Raw genomic sequence first — 22,040 nt, 5'->3', positions numbered from 1 at the left:
GGGAATGATTTTCCATACCCAAGAAGAATTTTCTGTACACAGCTGCACTGGCGTGGGCTGCTAAGTACTTCCTGTTGATAGGGAGAGGGAACTGTGAGGAGAGTTCTCTAAGTTTGGCCTATCCAACTTGGCCCAAGCAGGGTAGTTTTATTTGGATGTAGACATCAGCTGTCCCTGAGACACCTTGCACAGTGAGATGGAGTTCAATGCGCATGGCTTTAAATGAAGCCTGTGAATGACCCAGGACAGAGGGAAAGACTTCAGCCTTCTGTGAAAGATACTAGGAGATGAAGATCCATCAAAGGGCAGCTGATTCTTTCCAGCTACTGAAGAAGACAGTAATGATGGAGGGCAAAAGACAGGCCCTTCCCATCAGATCTCATTACCGAGATGACAGCATCATCACAAACTCTGAAAAGAGTGGGGAAAAGAGCATTAGTACTGATAATGAAATTCCTATAATGTTTCATATAACACAACTTCTCCATAGCTTTTTCTTCACATTCCAGCAGAGTGGGCAACTCTAGAGGGTTGCCTGCATAGGCCCAGAAACCTGTTCCCAAGCCTTCAATGGATGTACCTCCTGCTCCAAGTAGATTCATCTCACTATTTAGTTCCACAGTCCCACTTACTCTGGCCTTGATTCTGCAGGCAGGTTTGTGTGTAGAAGAGAGGAAGACACAAGTGACATTGTAGCCCTTTGGAAGGATTGGAAGGTTTCAAACAAAGGGACAGTGCTCTGAACAGCCAACAGACAGGGACAGTGGTGAAGGGTGGTAGAAAGTGTAGACGTCTTTAAGCAAAAGCATGCTGTATGATGGACTAGTCCCTAATCCTTGCAGACCAGAGGCAAAACATGGTATGGTTAGGCATAGGTGCAGGATGTAGGGAACATGATCATTGGAGTATGTGCAGGAATCTCTTACCATCAAAGTCAACTCTTCCATCTCCATTGAGGTCAACATCACGGAGGATCTCCTCCACCTCCTGGGCTAGGAGTTGCTCCCCTAGTAGGACAGCCATAGCCTGATGTAGCTCTGCCCCACTGATCATTCCATCTCCATCTGTATCAAACTTCAAAAAGAAGGAACTGAGTGAGGGCCTGGCTCTGTGGTTCTACATCTAGCTCAGTTTTCTTCCATTTTTAGTGCTCTTTCCCCTCCCCTCTTTTCTCCTTTCTTCTTCTTCCCTGGTTTACCAAGCTTCTTCTTTTGCTTATCAAGAGTCTTGCTCACATTACTTCATCTCTACTACTTCCTAAACTGCCAAGCATTTGACTCTGCTTTGACTCCTTTCACATGATGTAGCAGCAGGATAACAGCTGCTTCCCTTTGGCAAGACACCGTGTTAATGATATCCCTTATTACAGAGTGTCATCACTGCTGGTGCCAGGGTTTCTGGTGCCCACAGCTGCCCCCAGACTGCATGATGATGTCACCGCTTGATGATGTCATCATGCAGCAAAGCTGGCCCCATTGGCCCGCGGTGCACCATACCAGGAGTGTGCCCCAGGAGGCCTATTCCCCAACATTTTCCCTCCGCCAGCCAGGTTGTTAGTGTAGGTGGGAGGAGGAAGCTGGGAGTGGGGGATCAGCAACTATAGCCATTCACCCTCTTACAGTAGTGTTCTGAGCCGGTTTGGTCTCTCCTTTATTTTTCCTTAAAGCCTTTGCCTGCAGCTGCCATGTGGAACCCAATTTGGGTCTGGGGACCCCGGACCCAACTCATTAAAACCCTGAACATGTAGTTTGGCCCTCAGGATCACCCTGTTCTGTGTATTGCTTAGAATCAACTACCATTTATTCTATACAAGTTAGAGCCAGTCTCCTAATACCTATTATGTAACCTAATTCTATTCTGGCCTACAAGAGGACAGCTCAGCCATGAACATCTTGGCCCTAGCCCATGTGCGCTGTACTCATGGGATAACTGCTGCCCACACCTCTAATCTAAGGCTCTCTACTTCAGAATGCCTCACACACTGATTTGGGGTTACAGAAATGTTATGTGTAGGTATAATCAGATCATTGCAGAGATGAGCTCAACACTCACAGATGGATTTGCTCTGTGGTGTGGGGAACCTGTTACCAACTTTGGTTGGCTTGCCAGCTATGGGCCTTTGTAGGTAAGAGAGATCTGGCTACTATGATCGTACCAGAGTCTCCTTCAGGTTAGATTACTGTACTCTATGTAAAGCCTTTGAGGACATTTCAGAAACTTCAATTAGTTCTGAATGTGGCAGTACCATTGCTGTCAAATATTGATTTCAGGCAACGTATTTCTCCAATGCATAAAGAACTTTACTGGCTGCCCATTTCGAGGCTTAATTCTAGGTGCTAGTTAAAGCCAGAAATAGCCTGAGACCATGGTACTTTAATGAATGAACCTGGCAATCATTATACTCATCATAGGTTCCGTTTCATGGTCCCTGCCTTTGGACTATGAAGGACAGGGCCGTGTGGAAAGCCCTTCCATTTTCCCTTCACCTGGAGGCAAGTTTGGCTGTTCTGCCTGGTATTTTAATTGAAATTTTAATAACTCTTATCTATGGCTTTATCTTAGATAATTTGGATTATACATTATTGTTTTAGGTGCAATGCTGCTGACATCACATAATTAACATCTTTTCATAGCTCTTTTAACCGCTGTTTATGCCAGCATTTTAGCATGTATGTTGTTTTTGTTTGCATTATTTTATTGCGATCTTTTATTATTGTGTTGCACATTTTATTTCATCCTTTTGCATTTTATGTTTTCTGTACAACAGGAAGTGATTTTAATCTGAGGGTGCAGTATATAAATATTCAAAATGTTAAAAATCACAAATCCCTGGATCCCTCCCTACCATTTTCACTGCACAATACCTCACGGAAGGCGATTTTCAGCTCCCTCACGCCCACCATGTGAGCTGTCTCCTCACGCAGCTTTGGGCCCATCATTTCTACAAAGTCCTCAAAGTCTACACGCCCTCCCACTATGAGAAAAAAGAATGGGGAAAGAGTCAGTTTCCCAAAGGATGGGAAGAGGGGCTAACTGGAACTAGAAGAACCTCAGGGGAGGAAAGTATTGCATTGCAGTCCTAAGCAATGTGACGGTATGGGATACAATGGACAGAAGAGAAAAGGGAAGATGAATTTCCTTGGCTACCACACCTTACTGTGTTCTCCGGTGAGACATGGCTTTTTGTCCATGTGAATTCCACAAATGCCAGCATCAGCATTTTCAAAGTCTAAAGGGCTGTTGCTGAGTAAAAGGGGATTGTTGCAGTTTATAATGTGTGAAATGGCATGCTATAGTATTTTAGCATTCGTTTATGCACATTTACACGCTTATGCCCTAGAATCAAATTCCATCCACCTCTACTAGGAGATTTAACTTCTAGTGACATGGAGTATACAGTTTGGAACTGGGCCCCCCACCCTATGTAACAGTCACATCTGAGTGGCAATTTCTTCTCAGTTCCTGTGTGTGGGGTACCCAATTTGGATTACAACTGTTGTGCATGGAGAATGAGATTCGGCCTTCCCTCCCTCATGCTGTTTCCCAACTTGTAGTTGTCCTGGGGGTGCAATATTTGGCCACTGGGGACAGGATGGACTGGGTTCAGTCACAAAACTCACTAAATGACCTTAGTACAGTTGCCATCTCTTAGTCTAACCTACTCATAGCATCATTATGAGGATAAAATGGGGGTGAGATAGATAACCCAAGTATGGTGCCATGAGATCCCTGGAGGAAGAGCAGGGTCATAAAAATGGGTGCACATGAACAACATTGTTAAGAGGTGTCAATGACAAAATATGTACCTTAAAATAAATAAACAGCGGCCGTTTCCCCATGTCTTAAAAATCGTGCAACGCTCACAGAACGCTGGTGGCTTCATGGCATGATTTTTGATGTCATGGTGCCACAGAAATGGAATCATCACTGACTGACATCAGAAATTGCACCATGAAGCTGCCAGTGTTCCATGATGTCACACAATTTTTAAGAAGTGGGGAAACAGCCAGTGTTATATAGTGGTTACAGGGTTGGACTAGGATCTGAGAGATCCAGGTTTGAATCCCTATCTTGCCAAGGAAGTTTGCTGAGTGACTTTGGGCCAGTCACACACTCTCAGCCTAACCTACCTCACAGGGCTATTGTGAGGAGAGAATGGAGGAGAAGAGAATGATGTAAGCTGTTTTGGATCCTCATTGAGGAGAAAGCTGCGGTACAAATGAAATAAATAAAAAGAAATAGAACTACGGAGGTTTACATAGTCCTGAAATAGGGGACTGCAATTAAGCTGGAAGGTTATGGAATGTGTGGGATTGGCTGGCACTTGGAGATGAGTGTTGGAGGAAAAGAGAACAAAAGTCACATCCAACTCACTGCGCATTTTGATGTGTTGGGAGATCTCAATAAGCTCCATCTCAGTTGGCATATACCCCATGTTCCGCATACATTCCCCCAGATCCTTGTAACTGATGTAGCCATCTTCATCGGTGTCAAATTCCTTGAAGGCCTCTAGCAGTTCTGTCAGAAAAGGCCCAAAGTCATTTTACGGAAGTGGGAAACAGATTGCCTAAAACACCTTACTCACATTGGGTACTCCAGAAGGGCATATAGCAACTATAAACAGCAATACCATTAAGGACTACTCTTAGGGTTGCCAGCTCCAACTTGGAAAATTCCTGGAGATTTGGGGGGGTGAAACTTGGAGAAGGCAGGGTTTGGGGAGGGAAAGGACCTCAGCATGGTATAATTCCATAGAATCCACCCTCCAAAGCAGCCATTTTCTCCAGGTGATCTCTGTGGCCTGGAGATCAGTTGCAATTCTGGGAGATCTCCAGCTACCACCTGGAGGCTGGTAACCCTAACTACTCTAGCGTAGACTTTTAAAAATATTGCTGGACACCCAAGACTGATGTTTACACTAACAATGGCAGACAACCTTGTCTTTTTAGTGATTTTGTACATAGTTATTCTGTTTAACATTCTAAAAGTTTGATTGCAGCCTAGTATAATCGGGCAATAATAGCTGTCTGCTTTGTGAAACAGGATGCTGTACTAGTTGAACCACTGGTCTGATCCAGTAGGGCTGCTCTTGTGTTTTGATGGTCATTGAAAACACGAGTGGCCTGTTTTCCAACTCTTAATTATTTTTTCATTTTAATATAAACAGTGTGCGTAGATTCTGATGATTGTACTGTAATCTCAATAAGCTGCTTGATAGCTTCACTCATTTGGCCCCACTAGCGCAACGTATGCCTAGATAATTGGTGTTTAACAAAAATAAAAAGCAGTAACTCTAAATGAAACTATCAGCCTGCTCAACACTTTCCTGAAACTGTTATATCCTTCATTGGCCACCTACATCCTGGCAGCAATAGCTAAAGAACCACCAACCCAGATTAGGGCCGTTTCCAGACAGCTTACCTTCTGCCGCTCCATGCCACAACGCCGCGGCTCGTGCTGGGGCGAACGCGATGTTGTGCAAAACTCGCGCGAGAAAACGCGCTATTTCGCGTTTTCTCCGGCACAAGCCGCAACGTTGCGGCATGGAGCGGCAGAAGGTAAGCCGTCTGGAAACGGCCCAGGTTGGTAGCAGCGACACAGGACAGCAAGCAAAGTTGCAAGGCAGGTGTTATGGTTAGAGTTTCCAGCTCCAGGTTGGGAAATGCTTGGAGATTTGAAGGTGAGATTTGTGGAGGAGAGGGACCTCAGTGGGGCATAATGCCAGAGAGTCCACCCTCCAGAGCACTACTTTCTCGAGGGGAACTGAGATCATTTGTAATTCTAGGAGATCTCCGAGCCCCACCTGCAGGTCTGCAAGTTATGGTGATTCAAATGACAGATACTACTTGGCTTTTCAATTAATCTGGTGGGGCCTGGGGGCTGCCTGGTAAGAAACACAGTGTCACAAGAGTTTAAAAGCCTCTAACTAGAATAAAGGCTGTCAAGCAATTTATGACCTGGGAACCTCATCAAGCCCACAGGAGATTTTTGTCTGGTTATCAAGCTGCTTAATCTTATTATTTTGCAAGCATATATTTTGTCAGGTTTGCTTTAAAGAATGGAATTTAGTGGGAAGCTGAAGGGGGAAAGAATCTGTAATCAAGTATTTCTTAACTGGACAGGTCTTTCTTTGTACAGGAAAGACAAATGAAGAGAGAAAATGAAATCACTATAACTGGAAGCGTCTTCTGTTTTCCACTAATGTCATCATTGCCCTCATAATAGTTAAAATGAAGATCCTAATAGTAAATCAGAAATAAAACCAATATACATAAGCAAACCAACTTTTATATTTCACATGGATTCTTGTGATGAATGTGCATTTTTACTCAAACAATTATTTGACTTTGATTCACACATTTTTGCTGGTTCTTTCAGCTCTAGAATGAACCTTCCTGTTTCTTCCAAAATGGATAGTGGAAATCCATCTTAGAGCTATTGGAAACAGAGATGCAGCTTGTACAAAGTCCTTTTGCTGCTTTTACAGTGAGACTCTAAATACACTTTGCCTCTCCCTCCACTATCCCCCTTCCCACAAGAATACCAACTCACCATCCAGCTCCTCAGGGGAAAGATCCCTCTCCTAGAAAAAGGAGAATAGGAGGTTAGAACCCAGGGCATAGGTTCCTGGCATACGGCCTCTCTTTACTGCATTCAGAACTACTAGAGTAGAAGAATTAAAGGTATAAAGACTTAGAGGACAAAACGTCTATGTTACATTAATTTCTTTGTTTCTTTTTCTAAGTTTTCTTATCCCTTTAGCACAAGGGATGAATGAGGAGATTTGACTTTCAAGAGATAGAATTTCATTATATTATGATCTATCTCAGACCAGACATTGGTATCTGATAGTGGGCAGTGGGAGGGAAGATGCATAACCTGTTACAGTTACCAAATACCTTTTATTTTAAAAGTTATTTCATATTTTTTTTCAAACTTTATTTTCCGTTTTCAATACTATCAAACAGTACAAAATAACATGTATAACTGTAGAACAATGTGTAACAACACTAATTAACATTATATAATAAAGATATCTGGCACAGCACAAAAAATAGAGACACCCATTTTGCAACAGAATAGTTTGCAACTAATATATACTATTCAGAAGATAGACATAATCATATGAATCATGGGAGCAGGTAACTGCGTTTGATCCGAAGCAAGTATGTAATTGAGGTATGGAAGCCACATATTAGCAAAAGTAGATTGGAACTGAGAATTGTCTAAAGATCAGAGATGGTCAGCTAGCTTTTCCGTTGTAAAGAAGTCCCATATTTTATTATACCATACTGTTAAAGGAGGCAAAGTGGTCTTTTCCCATGAGAATGCTATTATCATTTTGGCTGCTGCCAGTAGAAACATAATTAGATCCTTTCTTATTTTTGGAATGCTATCATCCTCCCATAACCCCAAAAGAACAAGCTCTTGTCGCATTGGAATTAAATAGCCTGTGATTTTCTCAATATGTGAGAGAATTTCCACCCAATACGTTTGAATGACCGGACAACTCCACCAACAATGAATAAAACTGCCTGTCTGGCCGCACTGCTTCCAGCATAAAGGGCTATAGGTACGCTTGATCTTGTGTAGTTGACACGGATGCATATACCACCTGGCTAGTATTTTGAAGGAGAGGGTATGGATCATTATAGCTCTAGAATTAAGTGTTTTGGCTTTCCAGATGGTTTCCTATTGGGCTTCTGATAACTTAAAGCCACAGTCTCTATCCCAGAGGGTTTGGTAGCTCAGAATTGAGTTTGCCTTCCTATTGGAGACTACTTGATATAATCTAGATATAACGCCCTTCCTCTGTATATGGTCTTGATATAAAATTATTTCAAAGCCAGTCAGATTCCATTGGAATGCAAAGAAAAACAAGGGGTATGGTCCAAAAATCACAACGAAGCAAGGTGAGTGTAGCAAACAAGCCAAAAGACCGTGGGTAGGCTACTCCATTTGTTTGTATTGGTCCAATTATTTTATTTGTATTTGCAAACAAGCAAGCCGCGCATAATTGAAGAAAAAGGAAGCGGGGAGCGCCTAAATTTTCAGCTGCTCCCGATGGGAGAATGGCAACGGGTTTGCCAGGCTAAATTATCCTGTTTCGCGATAAACTAAGCTTCTTCAACGGCCAATGTCATTCCTGAAAACATACAAAACACAATTCTTTACACAATAAGCAATTTGCACGGAGGGCCAAAAATACATCAAAAATATTTCACAAATACATTTATCATTTCAACATAAATCTCTTCACCTTAAATATAATATAATTTATTCGGCTGTCAGGCAGGAACAAAAGTAATAAAGAACGATTATACCATTACAAATAATGAGTGAACCTCATTCCAAAAACGGGGTAAAATCGATCTCTTGGTTGAGTCCCTTAGGTGCCACGGTCCCGAGAGTGAAAATCCATCTAGCTTCCAAATGGAGAAGAATTTTACGATCAGCAGAACTCCCTTTCATATCCGGAACCTGCAGTACAGTGTAACAAAATTCACGCTCATTTTTATGATGTGTTACAAAGTGTTGAGTGAGCGGAGCCTCAATCACAGCATTCCTAATTTTGGACATGTGCTCCTGAATCCGGAGCTTCACCGGTCTGATGGTACTACCAATGTACAGCAGATTGCACGAACATCTAATGGCATAAATAACTCCTGGCGTGCTGCAGGTAGAAAAACTTTTTGTGTACAGCTTATCTCCAGTTGTTGGATTGACAAAAATACCCACATTTACAGCGAACCAGCAAACATTACAATGGCCACATGGAAAGTGGCCAGTCGGCCTAGGAGCCCTCATGAATGATCTACTCCTTCCAAAGTTGGAGTGCACCACCACATCCTTTATACTGTTGGATCTCCATAGCCCGATTAAAGGAGGTTCTGCACAGCCGGTTATGCTTTGAATAATATGCCAGTTGCGTTTAACAATCTTAGCAATGGGCGTTTTTACAGAGAGGGGCTATCCACATCATATAGTTGAAAGGGCTAGACTGAGAGCCAGCGGGATCTCTAGGCAATCCCTATTAGCTCCGTCTACAAAAAAAGGACAGAACAGAATAACATGGTCCATAGACTATTCTCCTCTAGCGACGCCCATTGCCAAGAGATCGATTTTACCCCCGTTTTTGGAATGAGGTTCACTCATTATTTGTAATGGTATAATCGTTCTTTATTACTTGTTCCCAGGTCCATTCCCCTTTAATTTGTTCTGCTCTGACTGTCTCGATTAACCCCGGGCGTACTATTTAAGATCACGCTGGGACATCATGGGTTGCAGGTGGGAGAACGCACAAGGTTAATTGAAACAGAGAAGAAACTTTTGTTCCTGCCTGACAGCCGAATAAATTATATTTAAGGTGAAGAGATTTATGTTGAAATGATAAATGTATTTGTGAAATGTTTTTGATGTATTTTTGGCCCTCCGTGCAAACTGCTTATTGTGTAAAGAATTGTGTTTTGTATGTTTTCAGGAATGACATTGGCCGTTGAAGAAGCTTAGTTTATTGCGAAACGGGATAATTTAGCCTGGCAAACCCGTTGCCATTCTCCCGTCGGGAGCAGCTGAAAATTTAGGCGCTCCCCGCTTCCTTTTTCTTCAATTATGTGTGGCTTGCTTGTTTGCAAATACAAATAAAATAATTGGACCAATACAAACAAATGGAGTAGCCTACCCACGGTCTTTTGGCTTGTTTGCTACACTCGCCTTGCTTCATTGAGATTCCATTGGAATGCCTGTTTTATTTCTTTACGGTTTGAAAGATATTGTAGCTGTAAATATTGGAACCACGGGAGTTTAATGTTGGTGCCTTCTTCTATTTTTGATTTTTCTATTATGTGCCCCTGCTTTATAATGTCTTTCAGTCTATATTTGTGTATTTCCCTCCAGAGACCATAAGCCTAAGGTTGTGAAACCAGCAAGAACCAACTTTGTCTTAGGAAGGACATTACAGGTGAGTATTGGGGTATTAGCCATTTCCTCTCTCTGTCCCATATTCTTAGAGTGGTAGTACAGAATATGTTGTCTGCATATGGAGTAGGTCTTTCATTAGGTCCGTTCCACATTATATCCATAAAGTTACTGGGTCTGTAATAGGAGCTTTCAATATCAACCCATTGCACTTGTCCCTGAAAATATATTAAAGTTAATAGATTCACTAGGTGGTAAGCAGTATAATAGTGTCGCAAAAAGGGAACTGATAAACCTCCTCTTTTTGATGATCTAATCATGGTCTGTTGATTAACCCTGGGTCTTTTATATTCCCAGATAAATTTAGTCAATTTTGCTTGCCATTTTTGGATTTCCTTGTCAGTTATTAGAATAGGTAGCATTCTAAAATAAAATAGGTAAAGAGGAAGGATGAATGTTTTAATTAGGTTGATTCTTTCATTCCAAGGTAGAAGGGTTTTGTTATTATTTCTTAGGATAGAATTGACTTTATTATTCAAATCATTATAATTCCATTCTTTGAGCTTTTCTAATTGCAATGAAATTTTAATCCCTAAATAGCTCCAGCTCTTGTGGATCCACTTATAGGGTAAAGTTTCTTTGAGTTTCGTAGCTAGTGGTTGCGGGATAAATATAGGATAAAGCTCAGATTTCGAGAAATTAATTTTGAACCCCAATACCCTGCTAAAGGATGAGATTATTGATTCCAATGCAACTATAGATTTTTCAGGATCAGTGAGATATATTACCGTGTCATCCGCGAACAGACTGAGCTTATAATCACGGTTATTAATAGTGACACCCTTAACCTCATCCATAGATCTAATACGTTCCGCCAGGGGCTCAATGGAGATGGCAAAGAGTAAAGGGGATAGGGAACATCCCTGACGAGTGCCTCTACCCAAGTTAAAGTCTTTTGAAAGAAGGCCATTTGCTGCTACTTGCGCTCTGGGTTGGGCATATAACAACTTTATAATTTTAAGGAATATGGGTCCAAAGCCCATGGCCTCAAGTGTGTAAAATAGGTATTGGGTTTCTAGCCGGTCAAAGGCTTTTTCCGCGTCCAGTGACAGTATAAGCGAGTCAATTTTGTTGTATTTGCAATGGTTAATGATATTGATTGTTTTCCTTACGTTATCAATGATGTTTCTCTGAGGTATGAAACCTGTTTGGTCATTATGGATATAATTTGAGATAAATTTATTAAGTCTATGTGCCAATATGGCAGTGAAAATTTTTGCACCCTGATTCAGAAGAGAAATTGGCCTATATGAATCAGGATAGGTTGGGTCTTTTCCCTTTTTATGTACTACAATGATTTTAGATTCGAGCCAGGTTTGGGGAATTGAGCCATTTAATAGCGTTGAATTACAAGTAGCAGTTAGGGGGTCAGCCAGTGTAACAACGAACTGTTTATAAAATTCGACTGAGAAGCCATCCCTGCCTGGGGCCTTATTTAGTTTTAGCCTCTTAATGGTGTCTATAACTTCTTGTTTTGTGATTTGCTTTTCCATGCTCTCTTTATGATCTTGTGTTAATTTTCTCATGTTTATTGATGTTAAGAATGAAATAATGGAGGGCTTGTCAGGTTTGTCAGAGGAGTAGAGATTTTGGTAATAGTTAGTAAAGACCTCTAAAATCTCTTTAGCAGAGGAGGTGTGTTCTCCTGTGGAGTTTCTAATACAGCATATTGAATTAGCCAGCTTTCTCTTACGGACCTTCCAGGCCAAAAAGCGTAATGTTTTAGGGCTTTTATGCCAATGTCTCCGTTTTATGTACAACAAATTTTTGCATATGCTCTGAGTTTCAATGGCTTCCAGCTTTTTTCTTTCATTGATCAATTTCTTATAGATTTTTGGGCTACACGATTTCTTATGTTTGGCCTCAAGCATACGGATACTATCTAACAATTCTAATTTATATTGATCTTTTTTTCTTTTTATAGTATGCTGCCAATGAGATGAGCTTGCCCCTTATCACCGCTTTCATATCATCCCATGAAATTTATTTAAACTCCAGTGAAAGCTTTGTTTGTTCATTGATTCAAGTCAAATTTCACACTCTACCCAGGCGTGGTCAGACCACGCCTTGGGTCCTAGCGTGGAGGAACAAATTTGGTGGCTAAGATTTGGGGAGGTTAGGATATAATTGATGCATGTGTGAATGTTATGGCGGGGGGGAAAGTAAGTGTAATCCCTATCACTAGGGTGCATGTGGCGCCATACATCTATTAAGGAAAACTTGTGGAGCAGATCAGTTAACTTTGTGGATTTAGTATATGTTTGCGAGTTGCCCTTGCGATGGGGTAGATGAGATCTATCCAGCTTACTGTTAGCTATAAAGTTCAGCCCCCCCCCCCCATAAGCAGGTCCCCTTCCACAAAAGATGCCAGCTTGGACAATACGTCTTGAATACATTCCAGTTGATTATTGTTAGGAGCATAAAGTGATGCCAATGTCATCTTGTGGCCATTAACTGCTCCCTTGACCCACAGGTATCTGCCTTGAGGGTCTGCCTTAAATGCCAATAATTGAAAAGTAGTATTTTTGGATAATAAAACTGCTATTCCCCTGGCCTTAGAAGACCCCGGTGCTTGGAAATGGTGTGGAAACCAGTTTGACCAGAGTACTTGTGGTAAATTTTTCTTCAAATGGGTTTCTTGTAGCAGCACTACGTTTGGGTGCTGCTTAACTATGCAGGAAGTTACCTGCTTGCGTTTGATAATATTATTGAGCCCCCTGCAGTTAAATGAAATTACCTTAAGGTTATCGAACATGGAGTCCTTTGTCATAAGCTTTCATACTGCTGTTCGATGAAATACGCTTATGTGCTAACCAAAATAGTATAGAGCCATAAAGGGTAATTCTAGCATAGTGAGAAGCATACAACAATCACAGTTAAATATGGTAATCATAAAGAAGTGATTATCTATATTATTGGTTGGACCATAAGCACTATACTTTATAGCTCTATTGGGAGAATCTAACCATCTGTGCCAGCTGATAAGTGTGTTGTCAAAGGAACTGCTTTCTTCCCTCCTGATCTCCCCCCTCCCTAACCCCCATTTCCCATCCCTCCCCAATGCCCTTCCCTCCCACACCACCCACAATATCCCGTAAATAAACATACAAGCTTGTAACATAATACGAACAACACTACAACCTCTCTGAGAGGTAAAACTCCAGTCACACCATTAGTTAACAGCGCAATGAGAGCATTGTGCCTTTGACTTGGAGGTCCCTAACACTTGTGGGGGTAACGGAAAGCTGCCCCTCTCACCTCTCCCCAGCCGGTAGGATATAATTAGCGTGAAAGAAGGAAACTAGTGAAGATGTTCCCAAATGGCCAGAACAAGAACTAGTGTTCCATCTCTTACAAGGAGCTGCGCCAAGGTAAGCATTAACAAGCATCTGTCTAATTAATAAAGGCTCTCTTTAGTGGTTCCATGATGCCTTTGTAGGTATCTTGCTTCTTCTGCTTTTGGTTCCTGGTGCCGATTCCAGATCAGTGTCTGAGTCTTCGTTGGCTGACTTTCCTCTGCTGAGGTTCAAGTCTCTTAAGAGCCTCTCACCTGAAGCACCATCGTAAGCTTGATAGAACTTACCATTTTGGAAAACCTGGAGCTTGGTGGAAGTGATCCATCTATATCTGATATTTTCTTCTAGAAGTCTGGCTGTAGTAGTTTTCAGTTCTCCACGATGAGCCAAGGTCTATGCAGAGAGGTCCTGAAAGATTTGGATTCTGTCTTCTTGAAATGAGAGGTGGCCTCTTGTTCTTGCCTCCCTTAGGATTTTCCCCCTGGTGCGGAGATTGGAGAATCTAACAATTATGTCTCTGCCATTTTTAAATTTAGGGTTTTTAGGCGAGCCCTGTCTGTAAGCATAATCAATCAAAGGTGTTACGCCATCTTCCAAGCCCAATATAGCTGCCAACCAATTGGTTATAAATATCGCCAAATCAGTGAAACCTTCAGCTTCTTCCCTAAAACCACGAAATGTAAGATTATTCAAGTTCAGTTTATTTTCTAGGTCAAGAAGTTTGTCTCTTGTCCAGCAGTTTTCCTCCTGCAGAGCCTTGGTTTCGTCTTGGATTATTAAACGAAGTTGTAATGCTGTTTCAGCAATTTTAGCCACTTGCTGAACACTGCTGTTCAGTTCCTTGATTTGTTCCGTTAAGGGCTTTATAATAGCTTCCATTCTTTGTGCCAATTTATCCTCAAGAAGATCAATTTTAGCTGAGATCTTATCTAATGCTTGCAGCTCAGCTTCTTTCCCTCTTTCTGGGCTTGCGGTAGCCATTTTGGTGCTTTTTGCCACTTCTTTGCCAGCCCAGTCTTTTACAGAGCCGGCTGGAAAAAAGGCTTTAAGAGAAGGGAGACCGGGTTCAGCTACTTTGCCTTTGCCTCCCCTGGTCTTCCCCATTACTTGTGTGCTTGATTCGTGCCTTTAAACTGCTTATTAGCCAGCCGTTGGGGAAGGTGGGAGTCGGAGCTCCATTTCAGGCATCCGATATTGCTGGTGCGTCCCCCCCCCTTCATATTTTTTAAAAATCTGATTTACTTCAATATGTACACAATGTTGAACTGTGCAGTTTCCCTTTTGAGCACTGCAGAAAATACACCACAATCTCCAAACATCCTCAAAAGTAACTGTTATAATTTTCTGTTGTATCTGTAATATATCTGTTGACTAGGGTTCCCAACCTCCAGATGGATCCTGGAGATCTCCCAGAATTACAACTCAATTCCACCAAATGGAGATCAGTTCCCCTAGAGAAAGTGGCTGTTTTGAAGGCTGGATTCTATAGCATTATACCCCACTGAGGACCTTCCCCTCCCTAAATCTTGCCTCCCCAGGTTCCACCCCCCAAATCTCCAGCAATTTTCCAACCCAGAGTTGGTAGCTTATTCATGTGTGTAATGTTGTGTTATTTCATGAGCTAGCTTACCAATGAATTGGTTTCCCCCTTTTCAGATAATAAATTCCATTCTAAATCTTTTGGCAAAATCCCCATGGGCGGGCCATCTTTTACTTGTCTGCATAGGAGTAAGGGCAATCTTTTGCTTGTCTACGTAGAAGTAAGTCCTACAAAATTCAGTGGGGCTTACTCCAGTATGCATACGATTGAAGGCTTAAGATATCAATTCAAAATAGCCTCTGTCTCAAATATTTGTTTTATATTCCAACCTGTTATCTTTCCAAGTAAGTTTACAACTCTACCAGATATATAGAAAATATGTGTAATTTGAAACACAACAGCAACACATATTTAAGCATCTGTTCATTTAATATTCTTTATTTTTTTATTTATTCATTTAACATTCTTTATCTGTTTAACACAAACAGAAGTGTTATGCTCCTTTTCAAAATCTGCCTCAGTAAGTAGCTGGTTTCAATGCTTTCCCCACATAACTTTTAATTTTCACCATCTTTCATTTCAAATATGATTTTATAAATTTTAGATAATACAGTTGTTATTTAAGATTTTAAAAATATAATTAACATTCAAGATTTGTTATTAATGCAGAAACTTATTGCATAAAAATAATGTTAGTGTCTTGGTTAAAATACAGACATTTATCCTATTTCCTTAATAACACCAGAAAAATGATAGAATCATGTTTGACAACATTAAGTTGTCAAAGGAAAAATAATATTCTGTGCAATTTTAAGATTTTAAAAAATAACCCTAAATTTTTAAAATATGTAAGCTCTTTTACAATCACCCACAGAATGAAAAATTGCCTTAGCAATGTCCCTATTTTTCTTCCTAACTCTGCCATCATTAGAAGATGGAAAAACATGAGCCAATTTAGCTACCACAAACCAAGTGCAAAAGCCTCAGTTTTTCCAAGGCCGACAAAAGTACCCAGCAAGAAGCTGGATCAGAACCAGTCACCAGCAACCTTTCGCCAAGCCTACAAGACGGAGCTGTTCCACCAGGTGTACAGTTGACGCTGCCTGGGGCTCCCCGCCGGCCGACTAGAGAACGTGCCCCCCTACTGGAAGCATTTACTGCCCAGCCTTGTTAGATACTTTTGGAGATGGTTGGGTGGTGGTTTTTGGAGAAGTCTGCTGCTGCATGTTTTTAAAATATTTATATGGTTTTATTGGTTTTAAAGCTATTTGTATTTTAAATTATTACACCGGTTGTAATCCTCCCTGAGCCTGCTGATGTGGGGAGGGCAGAATATAAATTGAATTAAATAAATAAATAAATAAATAAATAAATAAATAAATAAATAAATAAATAAATAAATAAATAAATAAAAACTGGAATGTATTTATGTATGCCCTGCAAGTGGTTTTTGGAGCTCATTAGAAACATCTTAAAATGACTAACAGACACAAAAATAATTGAGGGGAGTGGGAATTCTGTCCAAGCTAAATAAGCTTTTTGACCTATTTAAAGACACAGTAGATGAGAAGTGTTGATTAGGGTTTCTGTTCTCTTCACTCTTGAGCCTCCCTTTCCCTATAGGCTATTTGCTTATTAGGGAAATTTGTCCCCAGCTGCATGCTTGAAAGCATAGAGGCAAGCTTTCATCATGAACTCAGTGCTCTGAGATGACCAAGAACAAACCTCTACTGCAGTGAGAAATTACTTCCGAAATTAGCTTGCTGAAGGTTAGATTAAAAGGATTGTAGGTCAACCCAGCTCAGCAGGCCCTTTCTGTATCATTCTAGCATGAATAGAAGCAGGCTCATGAAACCTGCAGGTTTCATGAGCTGCCTGACTATAGTGCCATTCATAGGGTCCCTGGTGCTCACTCCTAAAGAGTGAAAGCTTTAAGACACCCCCCAAGTGTAGGCTATGTTTCTTTCCCCTGACCCTGCTCCCACTAATGAGATTTCCTGACCTCCCAGCAGGGACATGAGACCTGAGCTATTTATATGAGTTAATCATACAGGTGTCAGGATGTTGGAGGGGCTGATGGTAATCTCTACAGGCACTGTGCCATCTCTCTGCTGCTGAGAGTTCAAGAGAACTCTTCGCACTACGTGAATGCACATGTGAGAGAAAAACTGGTACCAGCTCTGCCTATAATGTTGGAAAACAAGTATATTGGAGCTCTAGACATCAAAGCAGTTCAACATGGTTCCTAGTTGGAACAAGGCAGAGAGGGGAGAGAAAGTAAGCGTTGATAGGCAGATTATAAATTATTAGCACATAGTCTTTCCTGTTCCCCAGGTGTGTGGATTGTGTGTGCAGGAGCTAACTTAGCCAATAGGCAATGTGGCTAAAAGTCCTAGCAAATAAAACAGCTGTATGTCATCTTCTAAACACTTCCAAGGACAGCACCCCCACCTTATCTCCTCAAGGATCCCATTCCACAAAGTAAGAACTGCTATCAAAAAGAACTGAACTCTGGTAGGTGACAAGCAGGCCATCTTAAATGGGGTTAACAACCAAAAAATGGCAACCAAATGACCACAATTGGTGTATGGAGACATACGGGAGAGAGACAACTTTGGATATGTGGATCCTAGACCATAAAGGGCTTTATATATTGTAACTAGCACCTTGAACTGAACTTGGGGAAAAAACTGACAGCAAATGTAGTTGTTTTAAAATACCCTAGATGTGTTCTTGTTGCCTAGTTGTTGATTGACAATAATCAAGCTGCTGCATTACTGTAAAGTTATAATGTTATAACAATCTATTGCAACAATGTACTGGTTCCCAGCTTTAATATTCCAGAAATGTAACCCTTAACCCTTTTGGTTGAGGAGTTATAAAGAGAATGGTACTGGCTAAACATTTTTAATTAATACTCAGCAGTCAAGAGTATAGACTTTTAAAATGAAACCTGCTAATGACTACATTATTGCAACACACCATTACAATACTATAGAAATATAGCTATTACTAATTTTTAAAGCCTGAAAAAGCCCTCAAGTGGGGCAGAGGGTGAAGGGATAGCCACCCCTGTCCTCCGAATTCTGTGTGCTTTATGCCAAAGCATAAAGCACTCTTACACAGGCAACAGACATAAAACAAGAAAACCTTGCTATTACATAAAATCTGCTTATCTAAAAACTCAACAGTTTGCTACCTAAGCATCTCTGCTTGGCATTCATTTGTTGCTTATCTCACCCGTCTATCAGAATACATGCCCTCTCCCATGCCTGACCAGCCGGCATGGGGACATACTAAGGTTCAGCATCTCTCTACCATACTTGCACGATGGAACAGTATGGAGCAGAATGAAAAAAGGTTTTTGGGTGAGCTGAGAAGCCATCTTTTTTAGGACTCAGTGCATCACCTGGCCGGCAACTCATGATCCAATCAGGGCCGAGCTGTTAATTCACGTTTCAGCTATGTGAAAATCTAGGGAGTGAACATGGAATCTGTTGAAGAACAGTCTCCCAAGGTCAAATCACTGGGGAACTCAGCAACTGCTCCCACACATGTTATTAACCGGCCCAGCCAGTACGTATCTAGCTAGACCAGAGCTTGAAAACACAATTCTGAACCTGAGTTCTAACATTTGTACCAAAACCTGGGTTTGGGCTGACAACTTCCTTACAGGGCGGGGGGGGTGGGGGTGGAAGGCAGACATGGAGCACAGAGGCAAGGAAAGTGCAGAGGAAACTGCCATGTGAATGCCATTGTCAGTGCAAACGCCTTTGCATTTGCAGCAGCAACAATAGTTACATGGAAAAATCATTTCTTTGTGGAAGCAGCCTAAGTCAAGAAAGGAGAATTGCTGGAATAGAAGCAGCAAAAGCCACTGGACCAACTTGCTTTTCAAACAGCAAGGCTGGATTCATGAGTACTCCCAAGGAACTATTCAAACCGTGAGTCAACCCCTCTGAAGTTATTATCCGCCCCACTTTGATCTGTTCCCTAGACAGATCCATCACTTGTACCAGTGATACCTATCTTGCCCTTGAAGCAAATCAAGGTGAAGACTACATACTTCAGTCTCCCACTAATGCTTGATTTGTTCTCCAAAATTGGGTACAGAAATAACATTATTTGAGCAGTGAAGCCCTCTGGGTTCACTGCTCACTTTAAATCAATTTTCTCTCAAGACTCAAGGTGAGGGAAAACTGGCTCTATGAGTTTTTGTTGCAGAAGCCACAGCCTGTGCAAGGCTATGTATAACACTGATTGGCTGGTACAAATGTTATGAACCCATCTTTCCCTTTTCCCTCCAGAGCATTTTTGTCATTTTAAATATAGGGCAGTGAACAAATTTAAGTAATTGAAGATGTATTTTGGCTGTTTAAGAAGAGAAAAAAGAATCTGAAATAAGGGGAAAGGGACCAAGACTAGTGATTGAAGGTAGAATTGGTATGTGATTTTTCTCCAGTGGCGGTAAAAACAGTTTGGGAATGAGGAAGCACCACAGGAAGAAAGAATTTAATCGCTCCTATCCCTATACAGTGGTCTCCATTCTTTAAATCACAGCTCCAGCTGCTGCATTTCAGTTAAAAAAACCTGCAGGGAAAGAATTGCAGAACTCTCCATGCACCATATTTTCATGCTGAACCAGGTTTTGAATCACTGGTATGTATGTCTGTCATTTACACTACAAAGGTGGAAAACAAGAGTTAAACCTGCAAAAACCCTGCTGTGAGCCTGGCTGTATACTGAGCTTAAGGATGAAAGTAAATGCCCCCCCCCCCCAATAACATTTTGCTGATACTCTGTACTGGTCCATTCTTGCCAATATTCACAGTTGTATTGTCGAAGGCTTTCACGGCCGGAGAACGATGGTTGTTGTGGGTTTTCCGGGCTGTGTTGCCGTGGTCTTGGCTGAAATAGCCAAGACCACGGCAACACAGCCCGGAAAACCCACAACAACCATTCACCACAGTTGTTTCTTAGCCTGCTGACTCATTTCCCTTACTCGTCCTGCACTATATATTTTGCCACTCAGGCCCTCTGCTCTCTTCCATCCTCTATGGATGTAGACTCACCTTGCCAAAGACAGTATTGAGGAATGGTGAGTAGGTCTTGATGGCAGCTGCATGAGGGTCAACTTGGGGTTTCTTGCTGTGCCTACGCACAGATAGGGAATTTTGCCGTGATTCGCAGCCAGGTCTTTTGCTGCCCTTGGCCTCACCTTCTTCCTTGGTGGGCTGCTCCCCTTCCTCTGCTTTGCCCTTGGCTGGGCCCTCCACCTTCCGAGACTGCTTGCGTGGCATGGGACAGATAAGTGTCTGTGAGATGGCCACCTCTGAAGATTCAAGTGTGTGAGCACTTTAAGAACAAGTCAAGAAATCCTCTTACACTCACCTCCCCCTGGAGGGGGGGGGAACCAATTACTAAGGATTATTATTCAGATACTAGTACTGCTTCTGACACCTTAGAATGGCTTTCAAATGTCCTCCTCCTCTAGTTCCCATATGGGAAAAGCTGAAATCCATGTATTTTACAGGAACATTGCCCTAGGCATGAGGCTCAGCAGCTCTCAATGAGCACATGAGAAAGAAATCTTTGTCCAATACTAAGAAGAACAAGGTTCAAGTCATACAGCCTGACAGGGGAAACAATATTAGGGTATGTGCATCACTAGACTGCCAGCAGGAGATAGTTTCTTACCATTTTCAGAGTCATTTCCTTTTCCATGCCCTGCTTCTTTTAAATCTCCCATCATCCACACAACTCAAATCTTTTCTACACCTCTCCTTTAAAGACCTCCATATGCTTTTCAATGAGCCTGCACTGCTCTAAACCATTTAACAAATGCAGTTCTCCAAACATTCAGAGCAAGCTTGAGATGAAAGGCAGACATTCTGTACTAGTGGAATTTGGAGTATGTACCTATCTCCACTTCACCAGAATCCCCTGGATTTTGAATCACAGTGTTGAATACAAAAAATATCAAAGCTGGTGCACTGGACCAGGTCACAGTAGTTCCCTTCCGGCCCAAACCCCAAGACCTCATCCATACTGATGTTTTAACACAGATACACGATAAGAAAAGCCACAACAGGCTGCAGGAGTAACCCATGCCCAATTAGAAATTCACAAAAGGAATACTAACCAAACTTTAAAAAAATGTATGCATGAACCCACAGTATTAGGTAAAGTGTAACAAATATATTTATTAACAAACATATGAAAAATCAGTGGCAATAAATCATGTTATTTTATTATGAATGTATTAAATCCCACTCTTAACAGCATAGTTTATTGACACAAGGCAAAAATACCAAGGCAAAGCAAAAATGAAAAGACAAATGGTGCAGAAGAAAGAGAATCTTTAATAATTGCACAAACCCTACGTATTTTGCATGCAGCTTTGTCAGGGACAATCTTCCAGATGCTTTTTAGTTCCATTCCTGTTCCCGTACATACACTTTAGCAGACTGAAGCAGAGTGTATATACTAAAGTTTATCTGCTGAAGTGTATGTACAAGAATGGGACTGAGAAGAACTAAATTGAACTAAAGAGAATCTGGCAGGGAGCGGTTTTGTACAAGGTGGTTTCCAGAATCCTTCTCAGATTCTAGGAGTTTATATCTACCCATACATTTCAAATAATTCTCAAACTATATTCTTCCAAAGTGGTACATGACTGAAAATCTGCAATGGCATACTGCATGAAAGAAACTGAGTGATTCTTTAAAGTATACGAGAAGATAAGCAATTTGAAAAAATGCAAGGTATCAAAATGCAGTTTGGTTTCAGCAACTGTGTGACCAAGGACATGTTATTTACCAACAACAGAAATGCCAATCATTACTCCTTAAAACTAGAAACCAATCATGGGTTTTTAAACCTTTTTTTAAAGTCTTAGCCCCAAGGACTTGAAAGTGCCCTCTTTATAAACAAGCCTCACAAATAGGTGTAAAGTTATTGCATCCAATATATTCAGTTCACACCCAGCCCATTCTTTCTCACATTTTTGTGCCTCTAGCTCCACACAGTGGCTAATTTTGCAGCCTGGGACAAAAGACTCCATGCAACCTGATTCGATACCTGATTATTTCCTAGTAATGTCCTTGGAATAGCAGCCAAAACTTTCTTGGGAACAAGCAACTTCCCTGGAAGAATGAAGGCCAGAATATTTCCATTAGCCACAGTATACAGAGTTTTATGACGATTTCCATCTAAAATATAAAGCC

At 41.3% G+C, this 22,040-nt stretch overlaps 1 protein-coding gene across 1 annotated transcript; it reads right to left on the bottom strand.

Moving 5' to 3' along the window:
* Positions 1 to 382: 382 nt before the first annotated feature.
* CABP4 (calcium binding protein 4) lies at positions 383 to 20,114 on the bottom strand. The gene is made up of 6 exons (XM_054972336.1): positions 19,887 to 20,114; positions 6,553 to 6,583; positions 4,375 to 4,518; positions 2,865 to 2,974; positions 927 to 1,074; positions 383 to 411 (listed from the first exon to the last, which is right to left on the bottom strand). Exons 1-6 carry the CDS (start codon positions 20,112 to 20,114, stop codon positions 383 to 385), a joined length of 690 nt encoding a protein of 229 aa, XP_054828311.1.
* Between the last annotated feature and the right edge of the window lie 1,926 nt (positions 20,115 to 22,040).

This window comes from Eublepharis macularius, chromosome 2, assembly GCF_028583425.1.
Source record: "Eublepharis macularius isolate TG4126 chromosome 2, MPM_Emac_v1.0, whole genome shotgun sequence".
NCBI lineage: Eukaryota > Metazoa > Chordata > Lepidosauria > Squamata > Eublepharidae > Eublepharis > Eublepharis macularius.
This window is presented reverse-complemented; position numbering and strand designations above follow the sequence as displayed.